Here is an 11847-nt window from a genome sequence, read left to right on the forward strand (position 1 = left end):
TGTGTGACAGCAAAACGCTTCATTTCTTGCTTTCTGTGTTTGCCTCTTTTGTCGGCACCCACTCCTGTCACAAAACTCTCTGACTGACTTTTTGCAAGCGGTTTATCACTGAATACCTATCCTTGTATCCACCCAGAAGTTCGCTTCTCTCTCCCTGCCCAGATCATGTATGTTTCTTTAAACTCTTGCATGCATATTTAAACATTTTTTGGGTGGCTTTACTTTCTCATTTGTCCGATTGCTTGAGACTTAAACTTTGAACAGGACAAAATAATTTGGTTGTTGTGTAATAGAGCAGTCATGTCCCTTCTCTTTTACATTTTGTTGTTTTAATTTTTTTTAAGAAAGCTAAATGCAACAATTGCCAGAAATCTTCAATTAAAAACAGAATGCTGGAAACTGGAATGGGACTGTTGTGTACAATTTTGGTCCCCTTGCTTGGAGGGAAGGAGTTTAATGGAAGCGGTTCAGAGGGGGTTCACTTGATTGATTCTGGAGATAAGGGGTTTGTCTTATGAAAAGAGATTGAGCAGTTTGAGTCTATACTCCCTGGAGTTTAGAAGAGTGAGCCGATATCCAATGAGGTATATAAGATGCTAAAGGAGATTGAGAAAGTAGACGTAGAAAATGTGTTTCCTCTTGTGGGGCAATCTAGAATGAGTGGTCATAGTTTTAGGAAAAGGGGTATCAGACTTAAAGCAGAGATGAGGAGAAATTACTTCTCTCAATGGTTCACATCTGTAGAATTCACTATCCCAGAGTATGTGGCATGCCGGCACATCGAGTAAATTTAAGGAATTCGATTTTTAATTAGTAATGGGGTGAAGGGTTATGGAGAATAGGCAGGAATGTGGAGTTGAGGCCAAGATGAGATCAGCCATGATGGTATTAAATGGCAGAGCAGGCTCGAGGGGCTGAATGGCCTACTCCTTCTCTTAGTTTTTACGTTCTTCTGAAAGTTCTTACGAAATGCTCAGCAAGTCTCAAGGTCTGTCTATAAATAGAGACAGAGAAATGTTCCTGTAAAAGGATGCTGGTCTGAAGCTTTAGCCCTAATATGCTTCTGAGCAGCAGTGAGAGAGGAGTTAGAGGCGTGGAAGCTGGAAGGAGCACTTGTTTGAACGTTTTAAATACAGGGCACCTTTTGAAAAGAAACTCTACAAGTTTCCTACTAGCTAAATACCCTAATTATCAGTCTATCTGCCTGTCAGGTAGGAAATACTGCAACCCAAGACTACACAAGACCAAACAACAAGTAGCCAATGATTGTTGGCTAGGAGAGAATCACTGAATGTGGAGCTATGAGTAGATTAGCGTGTTGGAAGCAGAGGATGTTCTTCTGATCCTCTTGATCACAAGTGATGCAACAGTTCCTTCATGGAAGTGGAAATTTTTGAAACTGGTTCAAAATTAATTTTTGAGATGTTGACTTCTCATAGAGTCTGACAGCTGTACAATATGGAAACAGAATCTTCTGTCCAACTCGTCCATGCCAGCCAGATATCCTAAATTAATCTAGTCCCATTTGTAAGCAGTTGGCCCATATCCCTCCAAACCCTTCCTATTTATATACTTTGAAATATCGTAATTGTACCAGCTTCCATCACTTCCTCTGGCAGCTCATTCCATACATGCACCACCCTCTGTGTGTAAAAGTTGCCCCTTTGGTCCCTTTTGTATCTTGCTCCTCTCACCCTAAATGTATGCCTTCTAGTTCTGAACAGCCCCACCCCAGGGAAAGACCTTGACAATTTACCCTATCCATGCCCCTTATAAACCTCTATAAGGTCACCTGCCCAGCCTCCAAATCTCCAGGGAAAACAGCCCCAGCCTATTTAGCCTCTGAGGTATTTCGACTTTCTCCGTTCATAGCAGTGAAATGATTTTCATTGGCTCTGTTTCTCTCTGTGCGGATGCTAACTGACCTGGTGAGTGATTTCCAGTGTTTTCTATTTTTGTTGTCCCTGTATAAGATACGTTCATTTATGTAACTGTTTTGCAAACAGTTCTGGACGTGGGGAGAAGATGTTTCCACGAGTAGGAAAGACTAGGATCAGAGTGAAGGGATGACCCTTTTGAACTGAGTTGAGGAGGAATTTCTTCAGCCAGACGGTAGTTAATCTGTGAAACTCATTGCCATACAGGTTGTGCACACCAAATTAGAAAATGGAAAGCACTGAGACAGATGGGTTCTTGATTAGTAAGGGGATCAAGGGTTACAGGGAGAAGGTAGGAGAATGGGGTTGAGAAACATATCAGCCATGATTGAATGGTAGAGCTGACTTGATGAGCTGAATGGCCTAATTGTGCTCCTATTGCTATATGGTCTTATGGCAAAGAAATATGTTGACAGATCATAAATTAGTTAGCAAATGTGGAAAAGGACAAAGAGAATTTCAATTCCAGTTCTAAGATTCCAACCTGAATGTAAATAATCCATTGGGTTACTAATTTCCGCTGTGTGTCCGCAAAGTTCAGACTGTTGCATGTTAAACTGTGAGCCAGAAAACTGCAAGGTTCAGCTTTATTCATGCTCGGCAGAGACTACATTCAACATCCTGTTTGTCTGCATAAATGTTCATTCCAGCACCTGTAGCAAAGTTCAACATCCCTTTGGGAGTTGACTTGATATCTTTGTCAGCATTAATTTCTCAACCCAAAGGCATAGTCAGGTATTTCTGCAATTTCTGAAACCTGTCTATTTACACACACGTACACACAGACCTTACTTCACACACAGATCACAGAGCAGTATTTTAGTTTTTAATTCATGCGATGTGGGCATCACTGGCGAGGTCACCATTTACTACCCATCCCTAGTTGCCCAGTTTAAAGTCAACCACATTGTTGTGGGTCTGGAGTCACATGTAGGCAAGAGTGTGGAAGAATGGCAGATTTCTCCCTCGAAAAAGCACTTGTGAATTGGATGGGTTTTTACAAAATCAGCAGTCACCATTGGATGAGCTTATTTTCTACTCCAGATTTTCATTGAATTCATATCTGCCTTGTTGGGATTTGAACTCTTCTCCTCAGTCATGTCTACTTCATAATTTGACGTGTGCTTTACTGTTTTAAGTAAACCAGCCCATGCCAGGCAAGTGAGTGATTATAAGACTATTATCATTAATATGATGATTTGAACATCACAGACGGTGACCTACTTCTCAGGAGCAGCTTGCTGCTCTGACCCCAACTCAACCATTTGTAAACCAGATGCAAGACGTAGTCACGTTTGTGATGAGTTAGCATTAAAGCGTCCATTTATAAAAGTTAACTTTCCCAACCCTGAAAAACCACTGTGCCAATTTTCCAGCCAGAGGGGAAACAAATTAGCCCTATTTGAGACAATTAATGTGATAGATCTACATTTATGTCAATGTTTAATGCCTTTGTTTTAATTATAAAGTTACACGTATTCATGCAACTACAAGAAGCATTGAAGTCAATATAATATCTATCGCCTGATATGCATTTTTTAGATATTTCCTAATCAATCTGTTTAGCAATGTTTTTATGCACCTCTGGAGCAGGTGGGACTTGAAACTAGACCTCCTGGTTTAGAGGTGTGGACACTACCACTGATTGGTTTGTAAGCTTGGTGGCTTTTTCCTATACCGTGATCAAAAACTTTAATTAAATAACTTTCAAATGACAGCTCATTCAAGAAAAGGGCAGCATCGTGGCTCAGTGGTTAGCACTGCTGCCTCACAGCACCAGGAACTTGGGTGTGATTTCACCCTTGACAATTTATGTGTGCAGTTTGCATATTCTCCCCATGTCTACACAGGTTTCCTCCCGCAGTCCAAAGATGTGCAGGTTAGGGGGTGGTGCAGACTAAATGGGCTGAGTAACCTGGTTCCACCTTGTAGGGATTCTAAAAGTGCATGCTGACAGATATCATTTAGAATCATTGAATCCCTACCGTGTGAAAACAGGCCCTTTGGCCCAACTAGTCCATACCAACCCTCCAAAGAGTAACCCAACCAGACTCATTCCCCTACCCTAAATTTACCCCTGACTAATGCATCTAACCTATAAATGCCTGGACACTATGGGCAATTTAGCATGGCCAATTCACCTAACCTGCATGTCTTTGGACTGTGGGAGGAAACCAGAGCACCGAGAGGAAACTCATGCAGACACGGGGAGAATGTGCAAACTCCACACAGTCACCTGAGCTGGAATCAAATCCGGGTCCTTGGTGCTTTGAGGCAGCAGTACAAACCACTGAGCCACCATGCCACCCCCATGTTTGCAATAGGTCATAAGGTCTACTCCACTGTCAAGATACTTGGTGCTTTTCCAAAAAGTCAATCATATTTGCAGCTACTTTTGTCCTAATTTTGGCTTGTATTGCCCTTGCTTGATGTTTGACATAAGAAACAATCATTGATGTGAAGGAAAGCTCCTGGATTGTTTTTACCATAGATATTGGCAATCTGGAAAACAAGAGCTAAAACACGGCAACTTATATTAATTTCATGCATTTAAATCTTATGACCTTGACTTTTGACTTCAACATCTCAATCTTCTCTTCATTAGTTAATGGTGTTAATGAACAAAATGTGGGCCACAGGAAAGTTATGCTATGTAATGAAACTTTGCAGCATTCAATACTTAACATTCTACTGTCCTTTGATCCATTGGAGCATCTGTCCTATTCCGAAGTAATCAATATTCCATATTATTCAAGTCTCGTCCTTTGTTTTATCAAATAATATATGGGTTTGCTCCATTTACTATTGGAATGTGATGGAGTATAATCTACAAAATTATGGGTTTTTTAAATCTCAGATTAACGTATTTTAGCTAAGCTTCTCTTTGTGTAAAACACATAAGAGTTTCTGCTTGTGTCCAATCAGAATTTTGTCTGTTGCTAAGTGATATGAACTCTACATTAGATAAGTAAAATACTTAGATTGGAGTTATACCATTTGGATGCAATCACAAACTATTGTAAACAAGACTCGAGAGTTTAGGGATGTTCCAAATTCATTGTCTCCTGAGTTTTAAGAGCTTGTTTCCATGGATGTTTTCCAAAAAATACTATGTACAGACATATGACTGCTGCCTTATAGAATATCTCATTTAATGTGAAATATTTTGCCTATTGCCTCAATGCAGAAGGCTAAGGGTCAAGGAATAGGATATCATCTTTTTATTCACTTGTGAGACATGGGGTGTTGGCTGCCCAGCATTTATCACCCGTCCATTTTGAACTGAGATGAGAAGGAATTTCTTCATTTCTTCAGACAGTGGAGAACCTGGAGAGTTCTCAACCATTTAAGGTGGTGAAGACCAAGTCACTGAATTTATTTAAGAAAGAAATATTTGGAACTCTAGGTACTAGGCATCAAGAGATATGGGGATAGCATAGGAGTGTGGTACTGAAGGTCAAAGAGTTATAGAGATGTACAACATGGAAATGGACCATTCAGTCAAACTCGTCCATGCTGACCAATATCCTCAATTAATCTAGAGCTATTTGCCAGCGTTTGGCCCTTTAAATCCTTCCTATTCAAGTACCCATCCAGATGACTTTTAAATGTTGTAATTGTACCAGCCTCTACCACTTCTTCTGGCAGCCCATTCTATACACGCATCACCCTCTGCATGAAAAAGTTTCCCCCCTTAGGTCCTTTTTAAATCTTTCCCCTCTCACCATAAACCTATGCTCTCTAGTTTTGGACTCCCCTATCCTGGGAAAAAGACCTGGGCTGTTCACCCTATCCATGCCCCTCATGATTTTATAAACTTCTGCAAGGTCACCTCTCAGCCTCCAATGCTTCAAGCAACATAGTCCCAGCCTATTCAGCGTCTCCCTATAGTTCGAACCCTGCAATCCTGGCAACATCCACGTACAGGTCACTCTGCTATAAAGTGACAATTGTGTTCCTCTGCAACTTTGCGCTATGGAAAACCTATGCGTTATAGCCAATTTGTGCTGACAAAATTCACATTATAGTAGAACAGCCTGTAAATCTTTTCAGAACCCTTTCAAGTGTCACAACATTTTTCCTAACAACCGTGATCATAGTGAAAAGATATACAGGCCCGATCAGTTGAATAGCCAACCTCTATTCCTATTTTCTCTGTTTCTGTCAAAACCAAACTGCTGAACATAATCAGATTAAACAGCATCTGTGGAGCAAGAGACACTTTAGGATCCTTTTATATTTCATCCACAATGAATGCTCACTCTTAAGCTTCAATAGTTTAGCTGGCTAGCAAAGCAAGGGGTTCATATTCGATTGAAAACAATGTGATTCAGTTTAGCTGTTAACACAATATTTCTGACACTCATCATTGTTCTTGGTTTGTAATTAAAAATTGAATTGATTGCTCCCAAGATTTCCAGGCATGCTCAGGTCGAAAGGCAAGAATCCTGTGTCAGATCATACCCTGAAAATTAATGATTACATTCATTTCAGCAAAGGTAGTATTTTCAAGCTCCCCCTATTTTAATAATGTATGTTACTAAATCACATCATGAATATGTGAGTGATTGTTAAATGAACAGAAGCTTGGGTGAAGAGGTCAATTTTAAGGAGTGTTGGAGAAGAGGGCTGGTGGAAATGGAGGTCGTGAAGGAAGGAATTGAATTCTGACAGAGCTGGACAGACTGATTGCCGAGCTAAAGTGACCCCTGTCTGCACTTGAAGGTAGCATCATTGTTCCTGGGTCACACAGATTGCAGCACACCACCCCATTCACAAGAGAATTTGGAGGACAACAATAAATAACAGACTTTTCAGAAATACTCATATCCCATGAAAGCATATAAAGCATTCATAAAAGTGAATAAAGGTACAATTGCCAATGGTGGATTGATTAAACATCAGGGATGTGCCAAGTTGCTTGTGTACAGAGATCTGGGGGGGTTGTAGGACTGAGCAGGTCGTGGAGGTGGAGACTTGCACAGGATATAATGTGTCAAGGGCCATTATCAAGCCACGGCACAGTATATAAGATGCTGAAGATAGCTGGCACTATTGATATGTCCCTCCTTCCAGCTAGTATAAATAGATACCACTTGTGTTTCAGTGAGCCCACACTTTGATTTCTGACTCAGAAGATAATGAGTTCAAGAGACACTCCAGGATGTAAACGCAAGAAATATTTCTGATGAAACAGTGCTGCCCTGTTGGAATTAGTGTTTTCAGGATGAAATGTTAACCCTAGACCTTTCACAGGTCTGTCTTCTTAGTATCTTCAAGAGTCAAGTGAAGGAAAGTGGCATAGTTTGGGGTGGTATGGTTTGGGTGGCACAATGACTCAGTGGTTAGCACTGCTGCCTCACAGCACCAAGAGCCAGGGTTCGATTCCACCCTCAGGCAACTGGCTGTATGGAGTTTGCACGTTCTCTCCATGTTTGCGTGGGTTTCCTCCAGGTGCTCTAGTTTTCTCCCAAAGTCTAAACGCATGCAAGTTAGGTGGATTGGCCATTCTAAATTATCTCATTGCGTCTAGGGATGTACAGGTTAAGTAGATTGATTAATGGTAAATGCAAGGTTACAGGGATAGGGTAGCAGGGTGGGTCTGGGTAGCATGTTCTTCGCAAGGTCATTGTGAACCCGATGGACGGAATGGCTTCCTTCCACCCTGCAGGCAATCTATGAATTCTACAAAAGTGGAAAATCAATTTTTTAAGGAAAAGACAGAGTGGAGAATTGGGAATGCTGAGACTGTCTGCTTGGGAACAGGGATCAAACCTTCTTCCCAGTTCTGAAGAAGGGTCGCCAGACCGGAAATGTTTGCTTTCTCTCCATGGATGCTGCCAGACCTGCTGAGTTTCTGTTTTTGTTTTAGGTTTCCATCATCCTTTATTCCTTGTTTAACAGCACTTTTCCTTTTGTTTTGTAGCCTATATCCAATCAAATCACATAATGGGATGGGGAGAGAAGGCCATCGAGCTCCGTTCTGTAGAAAATGGGTGTCTTGACGGAGTGTTTATGCACAAAAAGGCACAGAAACTGAAATTCTTGTGTGAACGGAATGACAAGGTAACTATCCAGAATCAGGAGTTTTATGTTAATGCTTAAACATGTGCCACACTGCTCTCAGGGCCTGATTTCTACAGGTTTGTTGATTTGATCAACAGTCCCTTGTTAGTGATTATTGATACTTCTCGAATACTTTACTTTGTTTTTATTCAATCATGAAGGGCAACATTTTCACACAGAGAGTAGTGTGTTTATGGAATGAACTGCGAGAGGAAGTGGTAGATGCAGGTACAACATTTAACTAGGTTCATGAATAGGAAAGGTTTAGAGAGGTATGGGCCAAACTCAGGCAAATGGAACTTGTTTAAATTGTGAAACCTGGTCAGCATGGATGAGCTGGACTGCTTCCATGCTGTATGACACGATAAGATGTGGGCATCACTGGGCAAGGTCACCATTAATTGTCCATCCTTAATTGCCAAGACGGTGATTACAAGTCAATCACATTACTGTGGACTTTGAGTCCTATGTAAGCCAGAATATCAGATTCTCTTCACTGAAAGGGTATTAAATAGGCCCTTACGACAATTGTTACATGATTGTCATTAGACTAATTTTTTTCCCCAATTTATTTTTGTGTTGAATTCAAATTTCACCATTTACCTTTGAATTCATATCCCCAAAACATAAGCTTGGGGTTCTGGATTACTAGTCCAGTGACATTAACTCTATGCCACAGCCTCCCACTATCTTGTTTATAGAATTACAGAATCCCTACAGCGTGGAAACAGGCCCTTTGGCTCAAGAAGTCCACACCAACCCTCCAAAGAGTAACCCACCTACACCCATTCCCCTACCTTATTATCCTATATTTACTCCAACCAGTGCACCTATGTGAAATTTAGCTTGGCCAATTCACCTAACCTGTATTCTTATCTGGGTACCAAAATGTATCAATAACTTCCAATAGGTCAGCTAATTCCATCAAATGGCTTCTGATTCATAAAGTTATCATTCCAGGGGTTTGAGTATATCATTGAAACAATGCAGCACCAAGGGAGTTTTGCATTGAAAGAGGTAATATTTTTCAGGTAGGATGCTGAACTGCAGTTCCTTCTGTCTGTTTAAGTGCATTGCCATTAAAAAAAATTCCCAAAGTATGTATGCCCTTGTAGCTCAATATTAATGACCTGATCTCTAGTCTACAGCATCCACGATCAAGTCCCACCTCAGGATGTGATGGCCATGGAGGTGTGTCATAATATATTCAAACATGTTGACTAAAAATAAAACAAAGATCCATGACCAATATTCAAGAACATAAAGTTGATTGATTAGTCAATTACCTTCTTGCTGTTTTAAACTTCATTGTTGCATTTTCCTAAGGGATTGGCCCAAGCATTTAGGACTTCAGTTATGTGGAGAGACCAATAAAGCTAGGCTCGGTTTTCTTATAGTGAAAAACACTAACAGGAGATTTAACAGCTGTTTTCATGTTAAGAGGAGTTTAAATAGAGTTGACGAAGTGAAACTGTTGGTATTGGGTGAGGAGCTGGTAACAGAAGTGTGTAGATAATCAGCAAATGCACCAGAGGGGAACTGAGAAGAATTTTCCTTACCCACAGAGTTATGGTCTGAAATGCACTGCCTTAAGCAAAAACAAGAACACCTTCAACAGGAAGCAATCACAGAGCAATGGGGAAAGGGTAGGGGACTCGGGATATTGGCAGCTCTTTCAAAGTGCTAGCACAGGCATGGTGGATTGAGTGGCCTCCTCCTGAGTGATGTAACTCTACAATATGAAACCTTCATATAAATACAATGTTATTACATCATCTTGGATAGTTTATATTACAGCAACAACAATTTGGATTTTTGTAGTGCCTTCAATATGATAAATAAGCCTGATGTAAATATCCTGGGCAGTCCAACCAGATGAGACTTTCATATCAGTGGATATTTGTGACTTTTGATTAACAATTTTAGAAAGACATAATGTAAAACAGTGAGCTGAAGATTAGCAAATAATGTAGGTCCTTTCTATGGTAATCATGTGCCAATTTATATAGTTGGTGCATCAATGCAAATTATTAATGTAATTGTTAAATCTTATCGTTAATTTATTAAAAATAATTCACTGGCTCTGGCTATTAATGCACTCCACCTTTTACTTTTCTTTCAGGTGTTCTTTGCCTCTGCTCAGTCCGGTGGATGCAGTCAGATTTATTTTATGACACTTGGTCAGAACTCTCTGTTGAACTGGTAGCCTCCAGGAATCTTGAAAACACTCTCTGGAAGTTGTGTTGCAAAGAAGTGACCATCTTCATATATTCCCAGTCCCATTGACATTCACTGTTCTCGAATAATTGTGACAGTGTCAGTCAAGAGTTGACCTTCCATCTACAACCGATGTCACAGTTGGGCAGAAGCTATTGCCAAGTATTATGCCAATGACCAAAACTAGTTTCTGTAATTCTACTGATTTAAGTTAGGGTTGTTGTAGCATATAGACAATATATTGCTGTACTGTTAAGCAAAAAAAGTAGCTTAGTGTGCCAACTGTTTGCACATATATATAGATGTGTCTTAAGGTCTTTTGCACAATCACATCTTTTATAGTTCACTTGCACTGCAAGTGACAACCTCCAACGTTTTACCCCAGTATTTTGTATATGCGGTATTTTAGATGGGTTTTATGTTAGTATTGCTATTATTAATGCAGTGACGTACTGTACTTTACTTGAGAATAATTCTGTAGCAATTTTTCCAAAGTGGCTTTCTGACCTTTCTGACACCCAGTGCACTGCAGCCGCCTGGTTTTGGGTGATTCTGAAGCAGGTCAGTCAATCACTATCAGGCCATTTGCATAGCACTTACTCGAACTCAATGGGGTCGATTTTCAACTTGCTGCCTGGGTTTAGGTGCATTAGGAGCAGGAGTAAGCCATTTAACTGTCAATTCTGCTTCACCATTCAATTAGGCCATGTCTCATCTCAATAGATGGGATGGGAGAAGGAGGAATGGGGTGAGTGGAGGGATGGGGTCTTCCTGTCAAACTCAACTACATCAGGATAGGAAGGGTAAAGTAGGAAGAGCCTTGCCCAGAGGGCACTTGAAGACCATTTACTGACCTCACCTCACTGAGTACTAATATATGGTCACCGACAGATGAGGGCTACATCAGGAGGGCCGACCGCCAGCTGAAAGGCAGCCCGAGGGGACGGGGTGGGGAATGGGGAGGGTTGGTTCTGCCTTTCTGGGCATAAAGCGCCCAGTGTTGGAATCCATCAAAAGCAAGGTCAAGGGCCTGGAGAAAGGTATCCCTTTAGACCGAGCCCATCTCCCACCTCACCAGAGCTTCTCTGGTGAAGCTGAGAGTCCCAACAGTAAGCTGCCTGGTTGGGCTTGAATCCTGGCAGTGCTCCCGGTAATGGTTGCAGCAGAATTGTCACCAATCGGCCCATCGTCACGGTCATTACATTTCAGCCATGACTGCTCTGGTTTGAATTTTTCAGATTCTTTCGCTTTATTGTCAACTTGCTGGAGCGCAGGCCACAGTTTCTCTGGTAACTCTCAACAGTATCCGACCCCCCATTCCAAATGTCTCAACCCGCAGTACAGGTCACGCGGTGGAAATTAAAACTGAATCATTTCAAAAGCGGCCAATCAATCCCTAGCATCAGTTTTAAACCTGCAGGGGAGATTGCAAATCTTCTGTTGCAGTTTTGAAAACCCGAAGCAGCTGCATTCAGTGCCAAATTGTTCTGACAGTTTACCAACAATAGGAATCAAAGTCGTGTTTCTGTAGACCTTGTGGCAATTTCTCCCATGTTGGCAAACCTGTGGGGTTGATAATGTGGATGGGTAAGTTTAGATCAGAGTGGTGCTGGAAAAGCACAGCAGG

General features: G+C 41.1%; 1 protein-coding gene across 5 annotated transcripts in view; it reads left to right on the plus strand.

Moving 5' to 3' along the window:
• The window catches only part of LOC122557427 (mitogen-activated protein kinase kinase kinase kinase 4), a 317468-nt gene extending 305621 nt beyond the window's left edge, over positions 1-11847 (plus strand). For all 5 annotated transcript variants that reach the window (XM_043705152.2, XM_043705149.2, XM_043705150.2 and 2 more), the window contains 2 exons: positions 7864-8003; positions 10126-11847. In XM_043705152.2, coding sequence (XP_043561087.2) covers positions 7864-8003; positions 10126-10209 — 224 coding nt within the window. In that variant the 3' untranslated portion in view covers positions 10210-11847. The remainder of the gene's footprint in view (positions 1-7863; positions 8004-10125) is intronic.

Source organism: Chiloscyllium plagiosum, unplaced genomic scaffold (assembly GCF_037043375.1).
Source record: "Chiloscyllium plagiosum isolate Xiang-an unplaced genomic scaffold, Cpla_swu_hap1 HiC_scaffold_11, whole genome shotgun sequence".
Lineage (NCBI taxonomy): Eukaryota > Metazoa > Chordata > Chondrichthyes > Orectolobiformes > Hemiscylliidae > Chiloscyllium > Chiloscyllium plagiosum.